The sequence below is a fragment of the Poecile atricapillus genome, chromosome 12 (assembly GCF_030490865.1).
Source record: "Poecile atricapillus isolate bPoeAtr1 chromosome 12, bPoeAtr1.hap1, whole genome shotgun sequence".
Taxonomy (NCBI): domain Eukaryota; kingdom Metazoa; phylum Chordata; class Aves; order Passeriformes; family Paridae; genus Poecile; species Poecile atricapillus.
In genome coordinates this window covers 13,083,199-13,108,439 of record NC_081260.1, presented here as the reverse complement: position 1 = coordinate 13,108,439, position 25,241 = coordinate 13,083,199, and the positions used below count along the sequence as shown (strand labels likewise).

The 25,241-nt window shown below is 50.0% G+C and overlaps 2 protein-coding genes across 3 annotated transcripts in view; both read left to right on the top strand.

Annotated features, from left to right (window-relative positions):
• The window catches only part of GPC3 (glypican 3), a 141,591-nt gene extending 134,836 nt beyond the window's left edge, over positions 1 to 6,755 (top strand). For both annotated transcript variants that reach the window (XM_058847850.1, XM_058847851.1), the window contains exon 8: positions 5,613 to 6,755. In XM_058847850.1, the coding sequence (XP_058703833.1) occupies positions 5,613 to 5,788 (176 nt within the window). In that variant the 3' untranslated portion in view covers positions 5,789 to 6,755. The remainder of the gene's footprint in view (positions 1 to 5,612) is intronic.
• Positions 6,756 to 24,039: 17,284 nt separating this feature from the next.
• The window catches only part of GPC4 (glypican 4), a 67,280-nt gene continuing 66,078 nt past the window's right edge, over positions 24,040 to 25,241 (top strand). Inside the window, exon 1 of the mRNA XM_058847870.1 lies at positions 24,040 to 24,415. Coding sequence (XP_058703853.1) covers positions 24,055 to 24,415 — 361 coding nt within the window. The 5' untranslated portion in view covers positions 24,040 to 24,054. The remainder of the gene's footprint in view (positions 24,416 to 25,241) is intronic.

Genomic DNA, 25,241 nt, shown 5'->3' with positions numbered 1-25,241 from the left:
AAACCTGATTCCTTTGGTTTTCTGCCCAGGAAGTTGGTTTTACCCCTTGCTGCTGAGCCATACCAGGCTGTCTTGGCCGTGTTGCCGACGGCAGCAGGGTGATGTTGAGCCGGATTTTTTCTTCTTTTTTTTTCCAAATCCATATTGCCAAGAGCCGCACCTCCTAAATTGCTGTGGAGGAGGTGGAAAAGCAGAGGCACAAGACCATGCACATGCTGCACATCCATCTCAGTGATCTGTGCCAACACAAGCACCATGGCCAGCCCTGGCTCAGCGCTTTAATTACACACCGGCGCGGCCGCACCTACGGCTGGGCTGTTGCAGCTCGTTGTGCAAGAAGACAACTGGCAAACCTGTTGGTGCTCCAGGATTTTAATGGTAATAAGCCAGAGGGCAAAACCTCCATGATGAGATGAAACCATGCTTGGCTAGGTGTTTGGAAGAGTTTAAGGTGTTTTGGAGAAACAGAATGTTGGGAATCTCAGCTGTATCCATGCAGTTGTGGCTGTTTGTGCCACATAACCCAATGGATGGTTTCAGGTGATGTCTTGGGGAGGCAGAGGTGTGTTTGTAATATGAGCTGTTTGCATGAGAAAACCAGACAATTGCAGGCTGAGGCGAGCAGAGCTTTTGGTCTTCCAGCAGGAAACATTTGGGATGAAATTGGACTGTTCTACATTTCAGGTGCAAACACCTGTGAGAGTGAAATGGTTGGTACTGTAAAGGAGAGATTTGGGAGCCAAGGTCAGGCAGACTGGTCTGTGGAATCACAGGCTCTTACACTTCACCTTGTAATGAGTCAACAGTTTGGGCTTGACTCAAACATCTCTACCTTTAAGAAATCCTGTCCTATTTTGGAGACAGCCAGTCTAGTGCAACTATTGGCAACTTCTTCCTCACACTGAAGATGCTCACTGCTTTAAAACAATTAAACAAAGCAATGCACACTGGAGATTGTAATTTTCAGTGGCAATGATAACATGTGTTTTCCTAGGAAAAAAAAGTCCTGAAGGAAAGATGCAGGCAGATGCTGGCAGATGCAGAAGCTTGCCAAGCTGCCCTACCTGTCTGTGACATCTCTGATGTGTTTTGTGCTCACTGGAAGCATGATCCATTCCCTTCACACCACGGTGTTTCCATCATCTGCAAGCCAGGACCATCACCACAGCAGCCCTGCAGCTGAACACGCTGCGTTAGGCTTGGTGGTTTTGCCTGTGTCAGGATCCCCTCACACCCGTCACCGCTGCACGAGGCACTGGCAGAGCTATCAGGTGACAGAGGGAGGCAGTTTTCATGCCTGGCCATCCATTATGGCTCTGTTACTATATTGGGTCACTGCTGGAACCATCTGCTGGGGCAGGCTTGGCAGGCAGGCAGCCCAGATGCCTGGCTGGGAGATGACATTCCCTGGCCCTGGGCTCTGGGCAGCAGCCGAGCCATCCTGTGGCAGCAGGGCTCTTGGAGGTCATTTGCCAGACATTTGCTAGCAGCTCTTTGCTTAAGGCCATGTTGTCCTTTTTGGGGTGAGAAGGAGTGTTTTGGTGGGCGGTGTTGGATTTGGCAGAGGAAAGCTACGTGCCAGTATCCTTCCTCCCAGCTCCTGCTGTGCCAGCTGCCGTGGGACATTTTATCACAACTCAAACCCAACTTTCTCCCAGTTCAGCCGTATTTTGTAGCTGTCTCCAAAGCTGGTGTGGTTCAGCAAGAGGAGCTTTCCAATGATTCCTGCCCAACAAGCTTGTGCAGAGTCAGTATGCCCAATTCCAGTCCTAATCCATGAGAAAATGCCGCCGCTTTATTTTGTGGATGCGGAAAGCGCGTGTTGCGGAGCTGGCGCCGGGTTTTGTCCTCCACGCTGCGAGGCCATTGAAGCTGTTGCTGTCCTGGGAGCACAGCGCAGCAGCTTTGTGTTAGAGGGGCTTTGGTTACAAAAGATGCTTCCGGAGGGACCGGCTTGTGTGCGGCTGGAGACCTTTCACCAGCTGTGCGAGGATTCCGGGAAACGGCACGGCACGCTCGGCTTGCGTGAGGAGGGGGAGAAAAAAGCAGAGCTAATGATTGACTATTATTTTAAAGGGATTATCTGATCTGCATCCCACAGGACAAGAGGGACCAAAATGAGTGAAGATTGAATTTGTAATTAGTGCATATTGTTGGTAATACCCCCTGGACTGACTGATTATAAACAGAAACAGATTTTTCTGGTTTCCTGCCCTCCCCCGAAAGTCTTTGCAGACCAAAGGGCCACTTTGTGCTGAAAAACTGATGCCAATGAATTGGGTGATCAGAGCTGGAGTGGTGGACATGTTTTAATACATAAGGTGGCTGGGTAGAGGGGAGGCAGAGGAGTAGCTTCTCTCAGGTTATTTCGCAGCAAGAAGGCTAAGTTGAGGGTGGAAGTGGCCAAAATGGAGTATGCAGAAGGTTAATTTCTCTTACCCCACCAGCCATCCTGCAGCTCCAGCCCTGATGGCCAAGGCTCTTTCACTCCTGGAGGCTGTGGGAGCAGGAGGTGCAGGGATCCTAACAAAAGCTGGAAATCATAATGGAGCCCTCTCAAGAACTACCTGGTTAGGAACATTTCCTGATTTGGATTCCTGGATCTGAAATATGTTTATTATCAATAATACAAGCAGTAAGACCAGAGGCAGTGGGCAGAAACTGATGCTCTATCTGAAGCATATGAAGAATATGAAGAAGAACTTCTTTACTGTGCAGTGACTGAGCACTGGAGCAGGTTGCCCAGAAAGGGTGTGGAGTTTCCCTCACTGGAGATATCCAAGAAATGTCTGGACTCAGTCCTGTGCCATGTCCTCTGGGATGGCCCTGCTTGAGCAGGGAGTTTGGACCAGATGATTCACTGTGATCCCTTCCAACCTTACCAATTCTGTGATTCTGTGATGTGTATTTTTAATATTGTTATTGCCTGGATCGGCTGGCTGAGGTCTGTTAGAGGCTCATACTTTTTATTTTCCTTTCCTCTGATGTAGCAAAGGTCATTAGAAGTTAAGTGAAAGGGATTTGCAAGGGTTACAGATCCATTATTAATGCAAAATAAAAGATGTTTGGCTAAATCCATCACTCCTAAAAATACAGTTGGGCACAAATGAGGAGTAGGATACAATGGGAGGCACAGTGAAAACAAACGGCACACCCAAGCACTAAACTTCTGAAGCAGTTAAACAAGGCGAGGAAATTAGCACTCTAATCTCTGATGACAAGAGGGTTTCTGTTCCCTTAATTTGGCCAGAAGGGAAGAGAGAATCACCATCCCCATTTGGGTGAAATGCCGTGATTTAAAAAATTACCTTTACTCAAGCTGAGGTGAAATCCCAGCATTTTGAAAATTTCCCACGCAAAGAATATGTTTGGAATGCTCATTTTGGTACGTCCTGGCTGAACATTTCCAAGGGGATTCAGCTGCTGCATTGAGACCTCGCAGGAACTCGAATCTCATAAATTACATCCCAGAAGGAGACTGTAAATGGGGCCGTCAAACCCCTTTGTGCTGTTAAGGACCTTGCTGAAACACTCTTTTGTTTCAAATTTCTTTTCTAAAGGGAAGGCAAGAGTAGTTACTCAGTTCCTTTTCTAGCTTTGCTAGCATGTCCAGTAAGAGAATATTCTGCCCCAAAAGCTCTTATGATCACTGGTCTGGGAGCATGTGGGTGCCTGATAGTACTGTGACCCCATGGAGCATCTTTTAGGTTTCAGGACCCTTTGTGATACGTGGAAATACCTTCCAAAACACACTAGGGCAGGTTGTGATCCAACATTGTGCCAGCTGAGGAGTCTTGTGTCAAACAACCAACTGTGAAATAATCTGCTGTGATTTTATTAACTCCAAATCCCTTCATTTACTTTTCAGAAATGAGCTTGGGAAAATAAGGTGGTGCAGGCAGGCTGCTCCCAAACTGCCCTGAAGCCTGAGCATGCCTCATGCCAGAGGGATTTGTTCTTTCTGTGCTTGGAAAGTCTCCCAGCACATCCCTTTCAAGGTGGCACCTTTCTTCCCCTGCTCTTCCCGTGGGTGTGCAGCGCCAGAGGACAGCAGTATACCTATACTATTTAGAAGAAAAGCAGGGAAAGGGGAATTGCAGTATTTGTGGGATCCTACTGGAGAATTCATTTTCCAGGCGGGTTTTGCTTGCACCTGGCCCTCTGTGTGCATGGATAACTGCTCCCTTTGAGCCATTTCTGACCCCCTTTGATGGCCTGGGATGACTCACTTGTCACGCTAACATCGTTCTGCTTTTGTTTTGCAATGTTTGGGTATTTTTTGATTAAGAAATACTGCCTGTTTGCCTTGGCAGTGGTGTTCATTGGATTGATGTGGCATTTTTTAGATAGAGTGTTTATTCAGTCTCTTGGATTCTTTCTCAGGGGTGGGGTGGGATGATCCAAACCTTTCCAACACGCTAGTGATCCAGGAGACTTGTAAAAGGCTTGAGCCAGGGTCTCTTCTGATGGAAACCACCAGTTTCCTCCAACTCCAAAGGCCAGGCTCTGAGGATAAAACAAACAGGTTTAACTCATTCCCATTTGTGTGAGAAACCTGGACCCCAGAAGGAGATGGCAGCAGCACAACCAGGGGAGCAAGGTCCCCACTGCCTTGAGACAAGCATGGGTGCACCCACCCATTCCAGTTGATTGTCAGGTTCAAATGCCCCAGGTAGATCTGGCTAATGGCATCCTAAAACACCTTTTTCTCTTTGTTCTTGGCCCTGACATTTGCTGGTGTCTTGTCTTTCCACATTGTCTATTTGCACTTGTTTATTCTTCCCTGACCCAGCAAGACAAGGGTGACTGTGAGTTACTGCTCAGCAGGTCCCTCACAGCCAGTGATGGGTTGCCACAAGCTTTTCCCTCTGTTAATGTCATGCTCCTCTGCCAGGACCATCAAAACTTTTATACTGGATGTTTTCTTGAATTGAATCCCACATGTGCTTTGTCTCCAAGTCTCCATGTTGCAACACCAGCATGCCCAGAGTGCATGATCCATTCACATTCCTTCCTTTGATGAGGCGGACCAGGGATGGGATGTGTTCTCAGTTCTGTAAGGAGCATATTTTGCACACTCTTACATAAGATTGCAGGAATGCAGAGCTCCTCAGGTCCTACAGCCAGGAGGCTTTGGTGAGCAAGGCCTTCTGCTGACTCTGGGTTTGGGGAAGTGTTAGTGCTCGCCAGGATTTCCTCACTCCTGCACGCATCCTTGTTGTGCCTGGGGAGCAGACACAATTTGCATTGCTAAACACAGCCTCCAAAACTCAGCTGGTTTTCTTTGGGAGTAGCTCTCCAGTAAGGCACATCCCTTATCTCTTGTGTTTTCTTACTGGAGCACTTCACAGTTGTGAGTTTTTGGTCTCTCCAAGCATAAGATTTGGTGTAGGGTTCTGAGACTGGTGGATGTAGGACTGACAAGATACTCACTAAGCTCGTCTGGCCCATCAAGACCTGTGATGCCTTTGACTGCACCCAGACCCAGCTGCCCTCAGCTGTGGCCTGGGTTACCCCCAGAACCCCAGTTTTTGGGGGGGCTGGATGTGCTGTGTTTCAGAATGTTGACACACACCACCTGTTGCTGACAGCCTCTCTCTTTCTGCTTTCAGAGCTGGCCTATGACCTGGATATGGATGACATCTCTGCAAATAAGCAGCTTCTGAATCAGCAAAGCAAAGATGGTGCTGCAGTCCCCAGCAGCAACCCTGGGAGTGTGGCCACCCACCCCAGTCCTGCTGCTGGCATCGCCCTGGTCCTCCTGCTGCTGCTGGGCCACCAGCCATGAGCACTGCTGGCGGCATCACTCTGTGTCTCTCCATGCCTTTTTTTAGTGAGGAAGATATTTGGAGCCTCTTCTGAAATATATGCACATTTCCAAAAACACAACAAATTACCTGAGTCAGTTTTTCAAGACTCTTCACAGAAATAAAACCCAAATTAAAAAAGTGTTGGTTCATGGCAAACTAGTAAATATCTAACTGTGCTTTTTTAAGATAATCCTGTTTAATATAAGCAGGTCCATATTCAATTGTTTTCCTTGCAGTTTTTGAACACTGAGGTCTCCCTTGCTGTTAGGGTGAAGACCATATTTCATTTTAAGTTGTTCAAACATGCATGGGGTACAGAACACCTATGGTTTATGAAATACCCTCAGCAAATATCATAGCCCTGATCCTAGTTGAATTAATACAGATTTTTTCTGTAGTTCAAGCGGTTTTTGTACTTACTCCAAATTTAAGTCTCACCCCTGAGAATCTGGTCAGAACATAACAGAGAGCATGTGAAGACAGGGGAGAGAGATCAGGCAGGAGAAGAGATGTGTAGAGGAGAAGCTGTCACACACTGGGATTGTGGTGGAGATGTGCTCCCCTGGGCACAAAGCCCACTTGCATCATGGCAAATTGCAGGTGATTTTGCTGCTCACCTCCCAGCCAGGTACTGAAGCGCTGCAGTGGAGGTGGCTGATCCCCACTGGCATCCTGGTGGCACATGCAACAAGCTGGTTTTATTCTTCAGAAGCGAAGCACCTCCTTTCCCACGGGAAACCTGCAAACACAGCTCCAGCCAAAGGACAGACGGCAGGGATGTACACGCTGTGCTTTGCAGGGTGCACAGTGGCTGTCCAACATGTTGTGCTATGAAAGAGAAAAAGGTTTTACAGGAGCCTGAGGCAGATGAGACTCTTACTCATGTGTTTCTTTGCATGTTCTTTACGTAAGCTATCTCTGAAATAAAGATTGGTTGCTCTATAAGTGGTCCCTGGAAGTGTGTACGAGACAACAGCCTGTGCTGTACTGGAGTGAGCAGCCTGGAAACACCAACTGTGCCCAGCTCAGGGACACCAGGGAAAGACTTGGCTTGGTCTCATTAAATGAATGGACTGGGTTTGGTTTGGTTTTTGGCCAAGATGGTTGCATATTTCTGTTTAAGATCTGCCTTTACTAGAGTTTTTATATCTGCAGTATCTTGAGCTGCAGCATGTGCACGTATGTGTGCATACACCCCCTCACACACACGTGCATGCTTCAAATATTTGTGTGCATCAGGCCTCTTTTACAGCAGCTTTATGTTTAGGAGAAAGTAGATAATTCCAAACCGTGCAGTCAGATGGTTTGGAGAGTGGAAACTTGACCCAGTCTAAGTGGTGGAGCTGACCTGTTTGACTCTGATTTGAAGCCTTGGAATTGTGTGAAGTGCTTTGGGTTTGTGGCAGAAGGTGAGATGATTCCCCCACTTCTCTGCATGGAGATTTAACTCCTGGTTCACCACTCCTGATGCAAAGGAGCAGATCTGGGCTAACCCACAGAATGACCTGATGGTAAATTGTTGGAGACCTGGCCTCTGGGTTTCAGAATCCTCGTGTCCCACCCACACTAGGGTTAGTGCTGGGGGTGTTCAGGCTGTGCTGGTGACACATGGTGTTCCTGTGAGGGCTGGTTTCTTACATCCATGCACTGTGATGTGGTTTTGTATTTCACGTGGTTTTGTATTTTATATTTCACATGTTCACAAACCAATCTGCAATCCTCTCTGTCTCTTGGGACTCTGACCCCTGGGTCAGAGGGGTCCTGGTGCATGGGGTGGTGCAAGGAGAGCTAATGGTACTGCCAGCAGAGGCATTTCTTCACCTTCCTGCTGCTCAGCTCTTGTTCTGGCCCAGCTCTTCGCATCATCCCAGCTCTCCGTGCTGCGGCTGGCTGAGCCCGTGAGCCTCTGCTCCACCAAAGGGAATATTTTATTAGTGCCACTTGAATTTGAATCGCTTCTTCCCTTCTGATCATTTTCCTTTCATCCCCTGGGAGTGCTGGGGGTGGAAGTGGCTGCTGGGTTTCTTCAGAGATGATGTGCTGCCTCTGCCTTGCCAGGTATCACTGGTACCAGTGCAGGGACATCATCTGCTCTAATATTATGTCAGAAATATTCTGTGTGCTGCTGCTCCCTTAGATAAGCAGCAGGATTGGAGGGTGGCAGCAGTTTTTCAGTACAAGTCCAGTGTTTGCTGTCTGAGGAGCTGGCATGGGCTGTGCCTTGCTGTGTCTCACAAAGCCTGATGGGCTCTCCCACTTGCATCACTACAGTGCAGTGCTGATGCTTCTCAGCAGAAGACCCCTCTGAGGCATGCTGAGCCTGGTTTTCCTTTGCTGTTCAGCAAAGCTGTGCTTGCTGGAGACTGTTATGATCAGAGATTGCAAAAAACAGCCTTTGAGCCCATTACCTGCCAAGTTTATAAAAGAACAGATTATAACTTGAAAAAGCAGCTGTTGGATTTTTTTCTGCCCTGGGTTTGTGCATATGTTTTAACAGGGGATTTGCAAGGAATGCCCTGGCTTATTGAGGTGAAGTAGGGCTGATGTTCAGTTTTGGGCAGTGTTTTATTCTCATAATGAGAAATGAAGAATATTTTTTCCCTGTTTGTTTCTCTACATCACTTCTATGTACTGTGGCCCGCCTTGCCATGGGATGGGGCCCCTCCATTAGGAGATGGACACTGTCACTTTCCCTCTGCATGTGTTCCTGGAACTCCAAATCCTGTCCCAGGGCGTGCAGGTTTAACTGCTAATACACAGTTGAGATTATTTCAATTTTTATCATTATTGTATTATTATTAATGAGTATCCACATCATATATATGATGTTTATATGAGTCAAGGAGGAGGGGGCTCGAGCTGCTGGCAGGTGCCAGGGCTGCAGCTCAGCTGTGCACACAGCACCATGATAACACAGTGATGTGACTTTGGCACCAGTGGTGGCCACTTCTGGCCAGCAAAGTGTGTCACCAGAGTAAACACCTGGGTTTTTAGCTGAATAAAGGAGTTTATGGCATGAAGGTGCTTCTGGGAAAAAAAAGCAAAACAATGGAAAAACTCCTTTTCAGATAATTTTTAGCTTTGTGATGAAGCCCAGGGCCAGTCCTGAGCTGTCAGTGACTCCAGCCCCCATGTGTCCCTGGGCAGGGCCGTGTGGACTCCTTGGTACAGATGCCAGCACCGTGTCCCAGTGGTGCCTCGTGGGCTTGGGACCTTGTGCTGGCACCAGATAAAGGCCTGGCAACCTTGGGAATGTTTCCCGTGTCAGGTGGTTGAGCCCTCACTCCTGCCAGTTAACCTTAATGTCTCCTGGCCAGTTCTGCAGCTCCTTTAAGCTGCACTGGCAGCACTGGGGTGGCACTGGACACTGCTGGCCCCATGCACATCCCACATGTGGGCAAGACTGAGCAGCATCACCCCCTGTGTAAAGGCACTGCATTCCCTGGAGGGGAAGGCAAGCAGCTTTAAAAAGGTGATGAAGCTGACACCTTTCCCTGTGTCTGAGGGTGGTGATGAGATGCAAACATGTGCTTAGCATGTGTAATGTATTTCTGCACTAACCACGCATCAAATTATAATTTAAAACCAAAATATTTTTGTTGGATGGGAAGTGCCAGTTCATTAATCAATTGACTAATAGTTTAGTGCTGGAATGGTAAAATCTAACACACTGAACAGCTGCTAGAAACAGCTGGTGCTTACAGCTCATGCTGCTTGGGGAAGTGAAATCTAGAGTGTCTCAGTTTCATTTTTCAGGGAGATTTTCAGAATTCCTCATTCATCTCAATGAGCAAAGCCCTCAAGCCCTCTGGAGCATGGGCCCTACAAGGATCCAGGGCTGTTTTCACTGGGGCTTCCAACTGGAACAAAATGCCCCTTGCCTGGAGGATGCAGAGAGCACCATCAGAGAAACCTGGCAGCTGGACATGGGTAAGTTCCTGTGGGTCTGCAGAAGGGGGATGTGGAGAGTCCTGTGCTGTCAGGTATTCTGATTTGCTTTTCAGTCCAAACCAGTTCACACTGAGCTATGGGCACAGCCAGGGAGATGCCACCAACCAGAAGGGCACTTTTGGGCTGCTCCCCAGCCCTGGAGGGTGCTCTGTTGGTGCAGAGCTCAGGGTCCAGGTGGGGTGGCACACGGGGGAGGCTGTGCTGGACAGGAGGAGGTGACTGCCCTGCTCTGCTTTGCTGGCAGCTGCTGCTCCATGGTGAGATGGGTAGGAGGTGGTGGTGGTGGGCAAGAAGCACCAGGGGAGCAGGGAGATAAGCAGCTGCAGCAGGGACCACATATGGGATGTTGGATAAGTGTCTAAAGTAAAATATATGAAACTACACACTGAAAATGCTCCAAACAGCCAGGTGGGTTGCTGAGATGCCTCCTTCCTATGTTGGAGCACATAGCTCAGTGGTGGGACTGGCCAAGCCCACCAGACAAGTCCTGCCCTGCAGGCTCTCCAGCTCACCTAAGCTAAAACAGCCCAGAAATATCCTTTGGTTCCCAAACACTTGGGTGCCTTGGTGAGAATTTCTGTGACCTTTCCAGCAGCACTGCAGCTTAATGATTGACAAATACTGCTAAAACTTTACCAGATCACACACCACACCCCCTAGAAGCAGGTGTCCATTCCCAGAAACCCAGAGATTTTAAAGTTTGAGCTCCACATCTGAGAGTGACTCAGCTGGGCACCAGCAAAATCACAAATTTTCCCAGTATGTTATTTGTTCCTTTAGCAAGGAATTAAGTATAGAGGTACTGGGGGAATGAAATCTGCAGCCAGAAGGGAATGAGGTGAAACTATGACACTGAAGGATGCTCATTGGTCCTTAGTGTGGGAATTTGGGTTTTCTCTTAGGGACATGGTGAAGGTCCCTATATCAGAGAAAGGGTGGATTTTGTTCAGCTCCAGCCTGTGGCTTGCTCATGGGAGACCTCCCTAAGAAGTAAAAGTAGGGGGGGAAAAAAGCAACCCAAACCCACAAGCAACCCCCTAAATAGGCTTGTCAAAATTTTTCTAAGGGCATTCCATGTAGATGAGGTAACCGAAATTTTGTCATAGGAAGATGAAGCACTGTGGCATGTTTATACAATCAGCAAATTTACTGCCTTCAAAAAAAAAACCCAGAAAAGCAGTGGGTATTAATCAAATATAATTTATTTTGTCAAACATTATATCCTTTTGAAAATAAACATCTTGGTGTTGTTTTGCTGAGAGCGTGCTAAGATCTGAAGTACACGGCCATGCCTTGGGGCTGCAGAGTGATGTATCCCACAGTCCTTCCTGACAGATAGTGCCATTCCCTGCAAAGCCCTCATGTCCAGCTCCTGGTGAGGCTCCCCTTGAACCATGTGCCAGCACTGCAGCCCAAAAGGTTTGGAGAGGGGAACAACCATTCTTGCTGGTGTGGGGTTTTTCCTCCTGGGTGCTGTGTGGTGGGATGGGAGCTGGCACTGGTATCCGAGAGCATTTTGTGGGGAAGGAAGGGCCCCCTTAGAGATTATCCAGTGTTATTTCAGATGCTCATTTTAGGCCACAGGGAGAAGGAAGACTTCTCCCAAGTGATCCAGCACATTACCAGTGTTGAAAACCAGATTTTTCATAGCAGAAGTACAGATTTAGCCTCAACCTCCAGTTTACTTGCTGTCTTCTCCCTTGTAGGAGCCCAGCTGAGACCTCAGCAACTTCTTGCAACAAGTCAATGCATTTAGGGATTTCTGCCATTTGTTTTTGTTTCCTTTCACTGTCTCCTCTGCTATTATTGTTTCAATGTGCAAAGATGCTGCACATCCAGAAAGGAAATCACTGCTGGATCCAAGCAGCACAACCACCCTTTGCTCCAGCTCTCTGCAGGCAAATCACTAGAAAGAGGTGGAAAGCCTGCCTGTAGCAGCCTGTATCCCTTCAGTGTCATATTATATTACCATCCACCATGTTAGCAAATGGGAAAATAAACATGGGCTGGATAGCAAAGCAAGAGGCTGTTTAATTACAGATGTGAAGAAGAATGACGTTTGTGTACATTCCACCCAGAAGTGGATTAAAGTGGTGACCTTTCCTGTGGTGTGAAACGGGTTTGTTGTGGAGCGCAGGCATCCCGTGTCACTTCAAGATCTGCCAGACATTTTGTTGCCCCTGTTGTTTATGGTTAACATTGGATGATGTCTCTTGAATCTGAATCTCAGCAGCTGACAGAGTTTTCTGAGAACTTGTCATCTGGACTCCATCTAGCAAAATTCCTGGTATTGGGTGTATTTGTTCCCATTTGATGGATAAACAAAGTTTTATGGGGAAAAAAAAAAAAAAGGGAGAATGGTGGCATTAGTGACTCATGATGTTGAGCTGAAACTTGTGGAACAATCCAGGATTTGGCCCAGGGTGCCAGACCCATGGTGCTATTGCCTGTCACTGTGTGTGGGATAAACATCTCCCAAATGTGGTAACCAGCACACTTTGCCATGGCAGTTCCACAGAGGCATCAGAGATGGCTTTGCTGTGCTCAGCCTCCTGTGACCACGTCAGAGGAGGGGAATGCCATTTCCAGCCCACCAGAGTACCAGTAGCTTGCTTTCTTGACTCATGCTAGCAGGGCCCTTGCTCCAGATTCTCAACTGTTCTGCTCATAACAAGGATGATAGAACAGGAGGGCAAGGGAAGGGGGTTTTTTCCACTGGTGTCACCAGCTTTGGTGGTGTGAAACTCTCTACAAAGGATCTGCTCATCAGGTTGCTGATACTGCAAGCCCAGGCTGGTCACTGCCCCTGAGTGCCATGGAAGCCTTTGCCAGTGTTTCCAGCAAGTGCTGGGGGCTCAGAGTGCCAGGCCAGGCAGTGTGGGGCAGGGAGATGATGTCTTATGGAGGAGTAAAGGTGCTAATTGGCCTGGTTAATTGCAGAGAGGGTCAGATCAGGCCTGTGAGGTGACACTGGTTTGTTAATAAAGGACCAATGGCAGCAAGGGAGATGCTCTGTGCCTGTGACCAGCAGCTCTTTCCTTAATTGTTGCCTCTTCCCAAGGCACAGCTCTGAAAGGATGCAGAGTGCTGCTGCCCTGAGCTCCCACCAGCCAGCCTGGCTGGGCCTGGGGAACCAGGAGATGTTTTGCTCTAAGCTGGATGCATTTCAGTGCCCAAGGCACAGGGCAGCCCTGTCTTGCTTCCCCATGGCACTGGGGTGAGGGGCAATGGCAGCTGTGTGTGCGCAGGTTCTTGTCCTTTCACTACCTTGAGATGCCCCACACAGAGCAAGGGACACCGAGGCCTGGGCCAGGAAATGGTGACCCACATTCCAGGCCATGGCAGAGGTAACCTCCCTCTTCTTTTGAGAGTCACAAAGGGGAGGAAACCTGTGGCACCAGACTCTGCTCTAGCATATGAGGATGATGCTGGGGGCTTGAGCAGTCCAGAGGGCCATAACACAAAGCTGCTTTGGGAGGGAGAAATTTCATTAATATAACAGGGATTGCCTTAAAGCTGGAGGTGATCCAGCAGAAAGATGGAACAGGGAAATGAGCCTGGCTGCACAGGGTGGCTGTGTCACACAGCTTGGACACAAATGTGCAGCAGCAGCATATCTGCTGGTGAAAGAATAACTAGAGACACGGGTCTTGCACCTTTTAAACACTCCCAGTCTGCAAATGTGGATGGGATTTGCATGCTGCTTTATTTAGTATTGTAAAAGCTGTGCCACATTTATGGAAACCACCCTGCAGACACCAAATGTGTGACCGCAAAAAAAAAAAAAAAGTTTTTAAAAAAATTTAAAAAAGAGCAGAAAAGTGGAGAAAAACTCTCGTCACCAGTGTCCCAGCTCCAGCCCTGTGGGGATGCTCAAGAGGAAGCTATTGCTTCCCCTCATGCTGTTGCTGTGTCACGAGGCTGAAGGGTTTCACCACTAATAATTTATGTATTTTCCAAGGACAAAAAAGCCCACTGAAGCTGGGGACTAACTCATCCTCCAGTGGGGCCACTGCTTTGGGGGATGACAGGCACAGAGGGGAGATGGCAGCGGGTGCTGTAGGTGGCATGAGCTGAAGTCCCCAGTTTTAGGAGGCCAAGCAAGGGATGAGAGAGAGGCAAGAGCACTGGCAGGTTTCAGCACAGAGTGCAGGTAGGATGTGAGCACTGAGGGAAAGAGGGGACTCCCTGCTCTGTGTGTAGCTCTTGGTGTCACCTCCCTCTGCAGAGACCTCCACAACAGGCACTCACTCCTTGTGGGGCAAAGAGCCCTTGGATGTGAGGGCATGATAATGATAAGCGTAATAATAATTATAACAGCAATCACTGCTCTGTAGCTCATCCTGCACACTCACTCAAACCTCTGTGCATTTTCCATGCTTCTTGCCTGAAACTTGTCTTTACAGCCTTTGAAGAGTGATCATTTTAAGCATGATATAGACAGATAATTAAATTATTTTTAAGTAGACTGATTGATCCCACTGCCTGATGGGCTGCCAGACTCCATCTCTGGTGACTGTCTGGCAGAAGCTCCTGGTCATTGTAGTTTTGACCTGCTAATCCAATCTCTAAAGTAGTAACTCAAGATCCTGATGTTCCTGTCTGCTGACTGTGGGATAAGTGGATCCCCTTTTACCACCTCTTTTACACAGCCTCACATGGCATTTTGGCTAAGTTCTGCTCTTGATCTTGTTCCTGACAGCGTGGGATGAGTGTGTGGATGGTTTGCAGGGCTGTCAGGGGTGCCTAGATGGTCTCTGGGCTGCTGGAGAGGGACTTGCTCCTGAGCCCTGGCTTGTTCCTGTTATCACTGTGAAACCCGAGGGAAGAGCTGGCTGCCCGAGCTCAGGCAATGAAATCACTGCTCCCAGAGGTACAAAGGAAGGTCAGAGCAAGCCATGGCCAGAGTGCTTTTCAGAGGGTGTCTGGAGCATGCAGGAGGGAATGCTCTGCATGTCAGTCCAGCCAAACCTGCTCTGCCTCTTTTAAGGGGTCTCCACCAATGCTACCTGTCCCTGGGTAGTGTTTGGCCAAGGGATTTGTACAGCTTGCGGGGCTACATCCCAAAATATTCATGGTTAGACAAAGTGTTAAAACATAATTTGCTCAGTGTTCCTGATTGTGGTGAGCCCTGAGGTGCTCACAAAGTGGGAAGGTGCTGATGCTTCACCTCCTGTCATGTTTCATGCTTCTTCCCCTCAGCCACCGCTCTTCCATGAGGTCCTGAGCAGGTACATACAAATGGTGATGTCCGGGTTAGTGAAACCCTTTGATTTCGTACTTTTTTTCCCACTTGAAAGTGTCCCTTTGACAGAGGCCAGATGCTCCTGCTTTTGAAACATACTTCTTCTGGGGGCTGAGAACATCCCCTGCCCCAGCACAGCTATCACAGGGGCACACCTTTCTGCACACCTTTCTTCCACCTCTGGCAAGACACAGACTGAGGCTGCACCATGTCCCAGCAAAGAAGGAACCCATTCTACACCAGGTCCTGCAGCTGAGATGTGGCTTAAGTGACTTTGGAGCATGTCTGTGTCTCTGGGACATGCGTGCCAGCTAACAGGCTCTGGGAAAAAAACACCCATGGGAGCTGGTGTCATTGTAAATGTCACAGTATTGTTATCCCAGCAGTGTCAGAGCTTGGCGAATGAGACAGGCCTGCCTTAGAAACCAAACCAAATTTTAAAGAATTTTTAAATTAAGAAATAATTAATTTGGATTTCCATTCCTGCCATCTGTTTTTTGCATGATTTGGGTGTGAGTTTTCAGTTTTCCCACTGCAGCTGTGGAACTTGGGGGAAAAAAACCCAACAACTTCTTTAAAGAGCTGAGACAACAATTTTAAGTGCTGGGCACTTACATTAAGTATTGTGAAACCTAAATTGCAGGATCTCAGCAGTGCTTACGGTTACTTTCAGGCAGAAAGACCCATGTCACAGGAGAAGAGCAGGCACACATCTAGCTACCTCATGCTTTGCTTTCTCAACCGAAACAGAGATGTGAGTCACAAGGAAATTTTCCACAGGGAATATTTTTTGCCCATCAACAGCAAAAACTGCTGAGTGTTTTTTTTCCCTCTTGTAAAAGAATCTATGGTGAGCATCTGCACCATGGGATCCACGAGAGCTGGTTGTTTTGGGGGTGGGACAGGAAGGGGATGGTGCTGCAAGGAGGAGACATGGTGATTTTGCACTGAGGCAGTTTTGGAAGCGAGGCCTGAGCACGGCATAGAGTGGACATCCCTGGAGCTGCTCTTTCAGACCAAGATGGAGCCAAGACAGTGCAAATTGTGGACATAACCGCCAGTGGGATGCCAGGTCCTCCAGTGAAGGTCTCAGAAGGTGTTTTGCAGAGTCTTCACCTCCTCCAAGACACCTCTTTCCAGAGGAAGGTGATGTGGGGCTGTGCCCAGCCCTGCACTGGTCATCCTGGGAGCTTCCCAACCTGTGCACATGGGGATGCTGAGCATTGCTCCCACATAGGCTGTGGGAAGTCGAATAAGATATCAAGGAAAGTCCTTTCTTCTTTTAATTTTTTTCACTTTGTCCCTCTTAATTCATCACCCATCCTGCCCTGGATGTGTCTGAAGGCCATGGGTGCTCCCAACCTGCCTGCTGGATTTCCAGGGGAAGGCCACACATCAAAGGGACAGTGGTGCTCCTGCTGTCCCCATCCCATGCGGGGCACGCTCCGGCCCCGTGGCGCAGGACCACCCACACCGGCCCGCACATCAATCAGCCCTGCCTGAATCTCGCCACTGGCCACCTCCCTGACCCCACTATCTCCCTCCTGTTCCCTTGGGATTCAAGTGCAAATGCCCTGGGCCATGGGCTGTACAGTCCCTAGCACGGGCCTCAGCCCTCCATGTCTGCCCGGGCTGATGTGGATCTCCCTCCGGCTGCGAGACCACCGTGTCCTGGCTGATTTACAGCAGGAAACATCGACCTGCAGGGTAACCAATGCCTGGGAGCAGTTTTCATCTTTTATTTTTCCTTCCTTCTCTCCTGATCAGCTGTTGAAATAAAATTACTTTCATTTTTTTTCCCCCTCTGTTCTCCTCAATCTATGCCCAAACCGCAATATCGGTTAAAAATATCATCTGTGAGAAGAAAAGACAAATAAATGAATACATCAAAGCCAGCAGCCCGGGGCCGTTGGGTTGGGAGAAGAAATAGGGCCAGGCCTTGGGCCCATTATCTTGCTGATATCTAATGCCACCACTCCAGAGTGTGAGAATGGAGCCTTTTTTTCCCTCAGCTGAGCGTACTGGCCCTGCTGGTGTTTGGGAGCACAAAGGCCGCCATCCACCCCAGCTCTCAAGACAGACCGTTGACATGTTGCTCTCAGATTTCATTCCTGAAAATCTGGAACTGTATGCTGAACAAATAACATGATTTTTTTCCTTCATCTGGAAAGGATAAAAACAATTGCTGGCACTCTGAGCCGATCACTCTTTCTTTTCCTCCCTCCTCCCTCCCGCTTTCCTTGCAAGCCCCGACTCACTACCCACAAGTCACAACTTGCATATTTTCATTTGAAAACTTTAAACCATGGGGGGTGAGGGGCAAGAATGGAGGAGAATGAAAAAAGGAGATTAAAAATAAAAAGAATTTCAAGCAGCAATGATATAACCATGAATGTCCAACAGCCAGTGTGCTGCCCCAGCCCTGCTGGACAAGAAGGATGGAACCAAAGGCAAGGGATGTACATCCCTGCTGTGGTATGGATGGTGCTTAATCCATTTAGGGGCTGGGATGGTGAGGAGGGTTGCACCCTCTGGGACCCACATTATACCCTCTGATGGGCATCAGACCTGGGAGGGGGACAGGAGCTGTGATCACTTAGGTCCAAGGCAAACTATAGTAAGGCCTCTCAAGCAGCAGCACTCTCGTCCTGCATCCCATTCTCCCAGCTTGCTCCTTCATGTGTCTTGCTTCCAGCAGTGCACTGTTGGGAAGAGGAGCCACATCAGCCTGTCCAGCCAGGTGATCCAGAGGGTGAGCAGTGTGTGCTGCCAAGTACCTTCTGCCTGCAGCAATGGGTGTTTAAAACAGGTTTTGTTTACTTCCACCTGTGTAGCACACACATTTTCCACTCTGTGTTTACAAATTCTTTTGAAATAGCCTATAAACAGAATTAAAAGAGTGCCTAAGGGTAAAAAAAAAAAAAAGTTTCATCATTATTTTTTTTTTATATATCATTATTTTATTGATACTGAAGCCTGGTGCAGAGCAGGACTGGCTCATGTCCCTCTCAGAGCTGGTGCTTCCTCTGCTCTCCTTTGACCTGTTTTACCTTCTGTGTCCCAGGTGATATCAAAGACCACTTCTGCTCCCCTCTGCTAACAAAAGCCTCAAAGGCAGTGACACGCATCCCTGCTGGAACAAGGCAGATGTCTACAAACCAAACTCTTGCTGGACTGGTGCCCAGGTGGAAGTGCTTTGAGGGGAATGAAAGGCCCCAGATGAAGTGCTGGTTGCAGTAATTAAGACCTCTGGAGCTCCCCTGGTAAGCTCACATTGATCTTCCCAAGCTCTCAAAAACCAGCTCTGACCTCTCTGCTGACCATCACAGTGCAGCTCCATCCCTGGACAAGCACAGCATAGCCTGGAGCATGGAAACCAGCTGCCTGCCCACAGCTAGCAACTGCCATGAGTGGTGATGCCCAGCATCAGAGGGGACTGGGGCAACAGGCTCCCTCTTCTCCTGGCTCTGCTCCAGTGTTTTAGCTGGCACAGGGAGTTCAGGTGATCTGTAGCTATTACTCATTTTTAAGTAGTGCCAGCTGGCTGGGTTATCTGTTGCCCTGAACATGCCTCTTCCTCTCTCTCTCCTTTCCATGTTGGAGAGTATTTCCTGCCTCTCTGGATAGTGCTTGGGGGTGTTCCCACTGTCCCAGGTCTGCAGGGGCCAAGGCCCAGAGCTGATGGGACCACCAACAGCACCAGGGGCCATCTCCAGCCATGCCGGCCAGCCACGTGTGCCAAGAGCTTTGGGCTCTCCCGATAGCGGAGTGTGTTTTCTCCATGTACAGGAGATAGCAGGAAAAAGATAGCCAGCTTGAATTGTGGCCAGGGAGGTTCAGGTTAGCCATTAAGAAATGCTTTTGTGCAACGAAATACTGAGTCAGTAGCTGGGACAGACTGCACAGTCTTGATTGAGGAGGGATTTTGAGAACAGACAGGGAGAGGACAGCTTGAGGTCGGTTTTTCTGGGCCAGGGAGGAAGGCATCAGGTGTCTGATGCTTTTTCCAGTCCTAATCTCTGCAGCTCCAGAGTTTTGTGACCCCTCCAGATGGGTGATGAGCTTATCTGTGGACCAGGAGGCTGCACATTCTGGAGTGTGTGGGCTGGCCATGCCACTGCTCACAGCGCTCACAAACCTCACTCTGCCCATAGCCCTGCCAGTGCCCACCCTATCTCAGGCTGAAACCAGCACTGAACCAACTCTTAAGAGTGGAATAAAAGCAAAAAAAATCAGCCCAGGCAGCGATACCTGCTGTAAATACAGCTCAGAATGTCTGAGGGAGGGCTGAGCAGGGGATTCCTGCTGGGAAGGGATGAAAGCACAAGAATGAGTTGGGGACTTGTTTCCTCTGTCATCCTTGTCATCCTTGAGTTGTGCTACCCATCTTCTCTGCCCTACAACCACTGGTCTGTCTCAATCTCCCTGCCTCAAGCAGCCCCCATTCCAGGCCTGCTTCATGGCCATAGGAAGGTTATGTGAGTGTGGATGGAGAATTAAACGTCGTGGCTGTCGTCACACAAAGGCCTGGGTGAGGTACTCAGGGTCCCGTCTCACCTCCCACCCCTCCTCAGTGGCAGACAGATGTAAGGCCACCTGGGACAGGGAGGATGGGGACATGTCCCCAGGAATGCTGTGCCTTGGAAGACATGCAGGTGTGTCAGCATGGATCTGGGATGTCAGCCCTGCTGCCAGCATCCACCTGTGTGATGCCACTGGGGACACGCAGCCTGGGGATCCTCATTGCACCCTCAGATGAGGGACTGAGGAGGGGAGGAAGCCATGGCCAGCTCTGGAGCAATGGTGACTGACATTCACTCACCAGGAATCTGTTGGGGAATATTTTTATCCTCTGGGTGTGAGTGTGCTACACGTCAGAGCCATCTGCCACACAGTCACTTTTGGGAGAGCTAGGAAGTGCAGGCATGAAAATCTGTGAGAGTGCATTCCTGTGCCCTTCAAAGCTGTTGTGTCCCCAGGTCTCCTCCCGGGGTGCCTGGGGATAGGGCTGGGATGACTTCTTGTCCTTCTGGGGAAAGAGACAAACTCGTGCATTCTCCAAAATGGAGATGGTCTTGGGCTCTGCAGAGCAAGCCCAGCGCACTGCAAGCTGTTTCAGACATGGGAAGCTGAGTGATACTCTGGCAGCAGCCTCACTGCACAGCCAGCTTGATCCCCTCATCCTTTCAGCATCGATCCATCTTTCTTCAGTGTGCACAACCCTTCACACCCAGCTAGCATCAGCCCATCTACAGAGGGCCACAAGGAGCTAACCCACCCCTTGCCCCAGAGAAATTAGTGCAGGAGATTTCTGTTCTTCTATATAGGGTGAAGTAGCCCTTGGATAAAAATAAGTGATAAAAATAAATAGAGGCATCAGCCCATGCCAAAACACTGGAACTGCTCACCCTAAAATATCGGCTGTTGACATTCAGAAACCAGATTCAAACCATCATTTTGCAACTAGCAGGATCCCCCATCCTCATGAGAGATGCCCTGGATTAAACACCCCTGAATTTGTGGTATCTGGGGTTTTATCAAAGGAGGCTGTTTCCACTTGAGCATCCCTCATTCCAGCCTGGCTGCTCTGCCGCAGGAACTCGCCTGGATCGGGTTTACAATGAGCCATCTCCTCCTGATGAGCTGGAGCTGGGAAGACATGTTTGTCCAGTTCCCTTTCAACACTTTCTAACCTCCTTGTGGCCCAGACTTTCCTACCAGAGTGTAGGATTTAATAATCCTTAATGATAGCCAGGCCAAGGATAGCATTCAGCCAGGTTTTCCTAAACAGCTACATCTGAAATCTTTATCCAAGTACAACCCCCCAGTAAATTCCCTGACAAATGACTGGAAACATTGCAGGGTTGTGGCAGACCTATGTCCAGGACCAGAATTAAATCAGACCAAAAGCTTAAGCCATCATATAACTCCAGAGGGGTTTTTGGATGTAATTGGTGCTGCAGCTGGGCTTGGTGTTCCTCTCTGCTGCCAAGATTTGCAAGTGCTAGAGAACTGCTTCACTCCCACCAACTTGAAGTTACAATTGATCCTGGGAATTCTGTGCAGTTGGCAATTATTTGTATCAATTTTTAGTGTAAGCCAGTAGGTTGCTGATGTGGACTCAGTTGATACCAATAAAATTTATCCTGATTTAACCACACCCCCATGGAGGGTTTGTGCTGATTTCTTTAGAGTGGATTCAAAGTGGATTCAATTTTAATTAAACCAACATAACTTTCCTGTGTGGATGGTGGCTTGGGCAGGAGCAGTGTGACTGGAGGTCTGAGCTGGACAAGAGAGGCAGCACATGGGAGGAAGGTGACAAGAAACTGGAGAAACACGTCTTCTCTGGCTTCTCCTTCCCTGCCCTTCCATCTCTCTGAAAAGCTGGCAGGGCTGCAACTTTTTGACTGAACGAGATGAGGGGAATTTGAAATGCCAAGTCGTGCAAGGTCCATGGCATGCACTGAAAGAGGCTCTGTGCAGACACCATGTGGGTGATGCCACCTCGTCCCCGTCTCCTGCGCCAGGGCCAGCGATGTCTGTGCCAGCAGGTCCTCACTGCAGCTGGCTCTGCCCAGCCCTGGGTGCCTGCACTGGTGACAGGGACATGTTGGGATCCCCCAAAATAAAAGAGGAGACTCACTGCTGAGTGTGAGCAGACAGAGACAAAACAGCTTTGAAAGTTTTGCAGGCAGCACTCTCTGCCAGGTAGGGGAGATGAGCCCCAGGATCGAGGAGAGCATCCTGTGTCACCACAGCAAGCCTTGAGATGGGGCTGGAAAAGAAATACAGAGTCTGGGGACAGAAATACTAATGGAGAGAAAAGAGTTTTGGGGGACATGTGAAGTCAAAAGTTTTCAGTCTTTTTTAAAACTAAACCACGAGCTTTTCCCTCTGCTTTTCTCCATCTTCTTCTGGGAAAGGGAAATTGCTCGAGCAGTTTGGGGTGAGGGGGCAGGGGAGGGTCTGCCAGATGTGCAAAAATGCTGGAGAAAGCAAAAAACTCAGAGAAAAAATTCTCTTTTGAGACAGGCTACTTTTCCATTCCTTAAAAAAGAAAAAAAAAAGAAAAAGAAAAAGAAAAAGAGTTTTTCATGAAAATTTTCAGGCAGTTCCATTGTTTTGCTTCAGCCTTTGATTTAACTACTTGAGCAAGTATTTGACAAAACCCTCCGTGTTTTTCAGGAGGTTTCTTAAATCCCACCGAGGTATGGGATTATGAGAAACAACAAATGGCAAGCTGTCTCTAACCCCACAGACTTTCTCACTCTCGTTTTCTCTCTCACTTTGGAATAAAAAATGCAGTGCTCCCTGCTGAGTTCTCTTTAAAATTCACATTGTCTCTTCAAATAAAGGCTGGGAGGGTGAGGTAGTGCTTTGAAAACCAGAACTCAGTCATACATTGCAGGGCCAGATCCTAGAGGATTATTCTCTCTCAGGACACTTTATAACTTCATGAGAACTTCTGGCCTGGCTTGTCTCACCAGCTTAGTGTGAGCGGCCCCAGCGGATGGCAGGATGACTGAGATCCCTACACCCCTTTCCATCAGGATGGCTGATGGAGACTTTTTAAACCATGATAAAGCAAATTCCACCTTTTTTTTTTTTTTGCCCTGGGGATGGTGGGGCCCATTCTCTGTGCAGCCAGGGGATGCTCCCTGCATGCAGACCGAGGGAAGCCCTGCTGCAGCACCAGCCTCTCCATTGTGGGTGGCACAGGCTGGGCTGTGGTAATGTGGTTTTCCCCTGTGGAATCACCCCTTTTGGTGTGATTCGTGCCTGCAGCAGCCAGTGCTGCCCCAAGGCTGTGGTGAGCTGCCAGCGTTGCTGCTGGAAAGCTCCGAGCTGGATGAGCATCTTGTTCCTAGGAGAAGTGCCTGGCAGGACAGCATGACTGTGCTTTGCTCTCAGAGGGAAAATAAATAGATGAGCTTTTCCTCCTGACCCACCTGGACTTTTGGTAGCAAAAGCTTGGGAGCAAGGGGGTGAAGCTAGCCACTTCCTTTGCTGTTGTTTCAGCCTTTCCTTCCCCACTGTGGCAATGAGAGAAATGAAGCTCATAAAGGAGCATTGTATCATAAACCATTGCACATTTATTTTTCTTGGGTGATGCTATCACCAGGCCATTACACTCTCGTGGGGCAAATGGATCTGTGCTGAGACACAGCACTGAGCACAGACACACGGACACTGCAGCAGGACAGAACTCCCCATGCAGCACCCGCACCCAGGGGATAAGGACACGGACACCTCACCGTGCCAGACAGGGAGCAAGGGTTGAGCAGACCATTTAATTGGCATCGCAGCCTTGTGAAATTATGATGATGCCTGTCATTCCTACAGTACTATTTCTGTGATTTTTCAGTAAACAGAAGCAAGGAGCAGCTGTTGGACTCTGGTCCAAGGGTTCAGCCGGGCTTGTTTACATCTCTGCATAGGTCTGTGTGCTGGGCTGGGGTATGAAGGAGTGTGACTGGAGCACCTTGATGTCAGTGTTCCTGAGGCCTTTGCCCTGCTAAATTCTTGGAAACAGAAGATTGGTGGAAAAAATGTCGGTTTTGACAAGTCTTTCATGCATAGTTCAGACCTGTCACAGCTATGTCAAAATTCATCAGCGTAGTGAACTTATTAAACCTGGGGCAGAGCTGAACCATCTACAGCTCCAGTTCATGAGCAAAGCCAGCCGTTCCAGCCTTTCCGGGGAATCTCCCTTTCCCTCGCGGGGCACTCCGCAGCTGCCGTGGGTGGGAGCGTGGGTGCCAGGAGGGAGCTCCTGAGGCCGAGCGCTGCCAGCCCGGCCCGGGGGCTGCTCGGGGTGCCCGAGCCGGGGCAGAGCCGAGGTTCTCCGCGGGAGGGAGCGCCCGCGCGGGGCCAGCCGTGCGGGCAGCCCCGGGCTCCGCTCCGCCTCGCTGGGCGGGCGGATCCCAGCTCCTGATTTTCCCGGGGGCTGCAGAGGCTTGTCCCGGCCCTGCGCGATCCTGCTTGGCTGCCGCCCTCCCCGCCTCCCTCCACCTCCACCTCCTCCTCCTTCTCCACCACCACCCCATGTGCTTCCTGCCGGGCCAAGTTCGCGGAGCGCCGCCGCACGCCGGGCCAGCGGAGCGGAGCCGCAGCGGAGCGGGGCGCAGGGCAGCGGGCGCGGCTGCTGCGGGGCGCGGCGGGGCAGGCTCGGCGGAGCGCCGGCTCCAGCCTCGGGGCGCGCTCGCCCAGCCCCGGCGGCCCCTGCCCGGCCGCACCATGCCGCGGCGGCGCGGCTGCCTGCCGCCCCTCCTGTGCGCGCTGGCCGCCCTCAGCCTGCCGCTGCTGCTGGCTGCCGAGCCCCGCGCCAAAAGTTGCTACGAAGTGCGGAGGCTCTACGCCGCCAAAGGCTTCAGCCAGAGCGAGGCGCCCAGCCACGAGATCAGCGGTGAGTCGCGATCGTCGCTGCCGCCTTTGTGCGCGCTCCGCCCGGCCCCGCGGAGCGCGGGGCTCCCCCCGGCCCTGAATTCCCCCTGTCCCTTGCCCGGCTGCCCCCGGCCCGGCTGCCCCGGAGCCCAGCTCGGGGCGCGCTGCCCGGCTCGGCTCTGTTCGGTTCGGCTCCCCGGAGCTCGGCTCCCATCCCGCGCGGAGGGTCCCGGTGCGGTGCCCGTCCCCCGGGCCGGACCGGGCCGGGCCGTTCCGGGCGGGACCGCGCCTGTTGCCGGCCCCGCTCCCGGCTCGGCGGCGGCGGGGCGGGCGCTCCTGCCCTTGGGCCGCCGTTCGCCCCGGCGGGGAGCGGGCGGCCCGTCCCGCCCCGGTGCCCGGCGGCTGCTGGCGGAGGGACTGAGACATGGCTCCTTTTTTTTTTTTTTTTTTTTTTTTTTCCCCTTTCTTCCTTTATTTTTCTTTCTTTCATTCTTTCTTCCTTCGCTCTACCTTCGTCCCGAGGTACTTGCGCATCCCGGGGACAGGAGTGCTCGCAGCCGGCAGTAGTAGGAAATAGTAGCTAATGTGCTCACACCCAAAACATTTTATTCTTTTTGTTTCATCCTTCATCTCCCTCCCAGGGCCGCTGCTTTTATTTCCCCTTCTGAATGACCTACTGGACCGCATTCTCCGCGGAACAAAGGAAGTGCCTTTTTAGCTGGAATCCTCGGAGACCACCAAGGACTCCAGCTCATGCACTGCAATTTCGCACTACTTTCAACAATAACAAAAATGCATGACTGAATGGCTCAAAAATGTGGAGTGTTGGAGGCATTCATTTCGGTCTG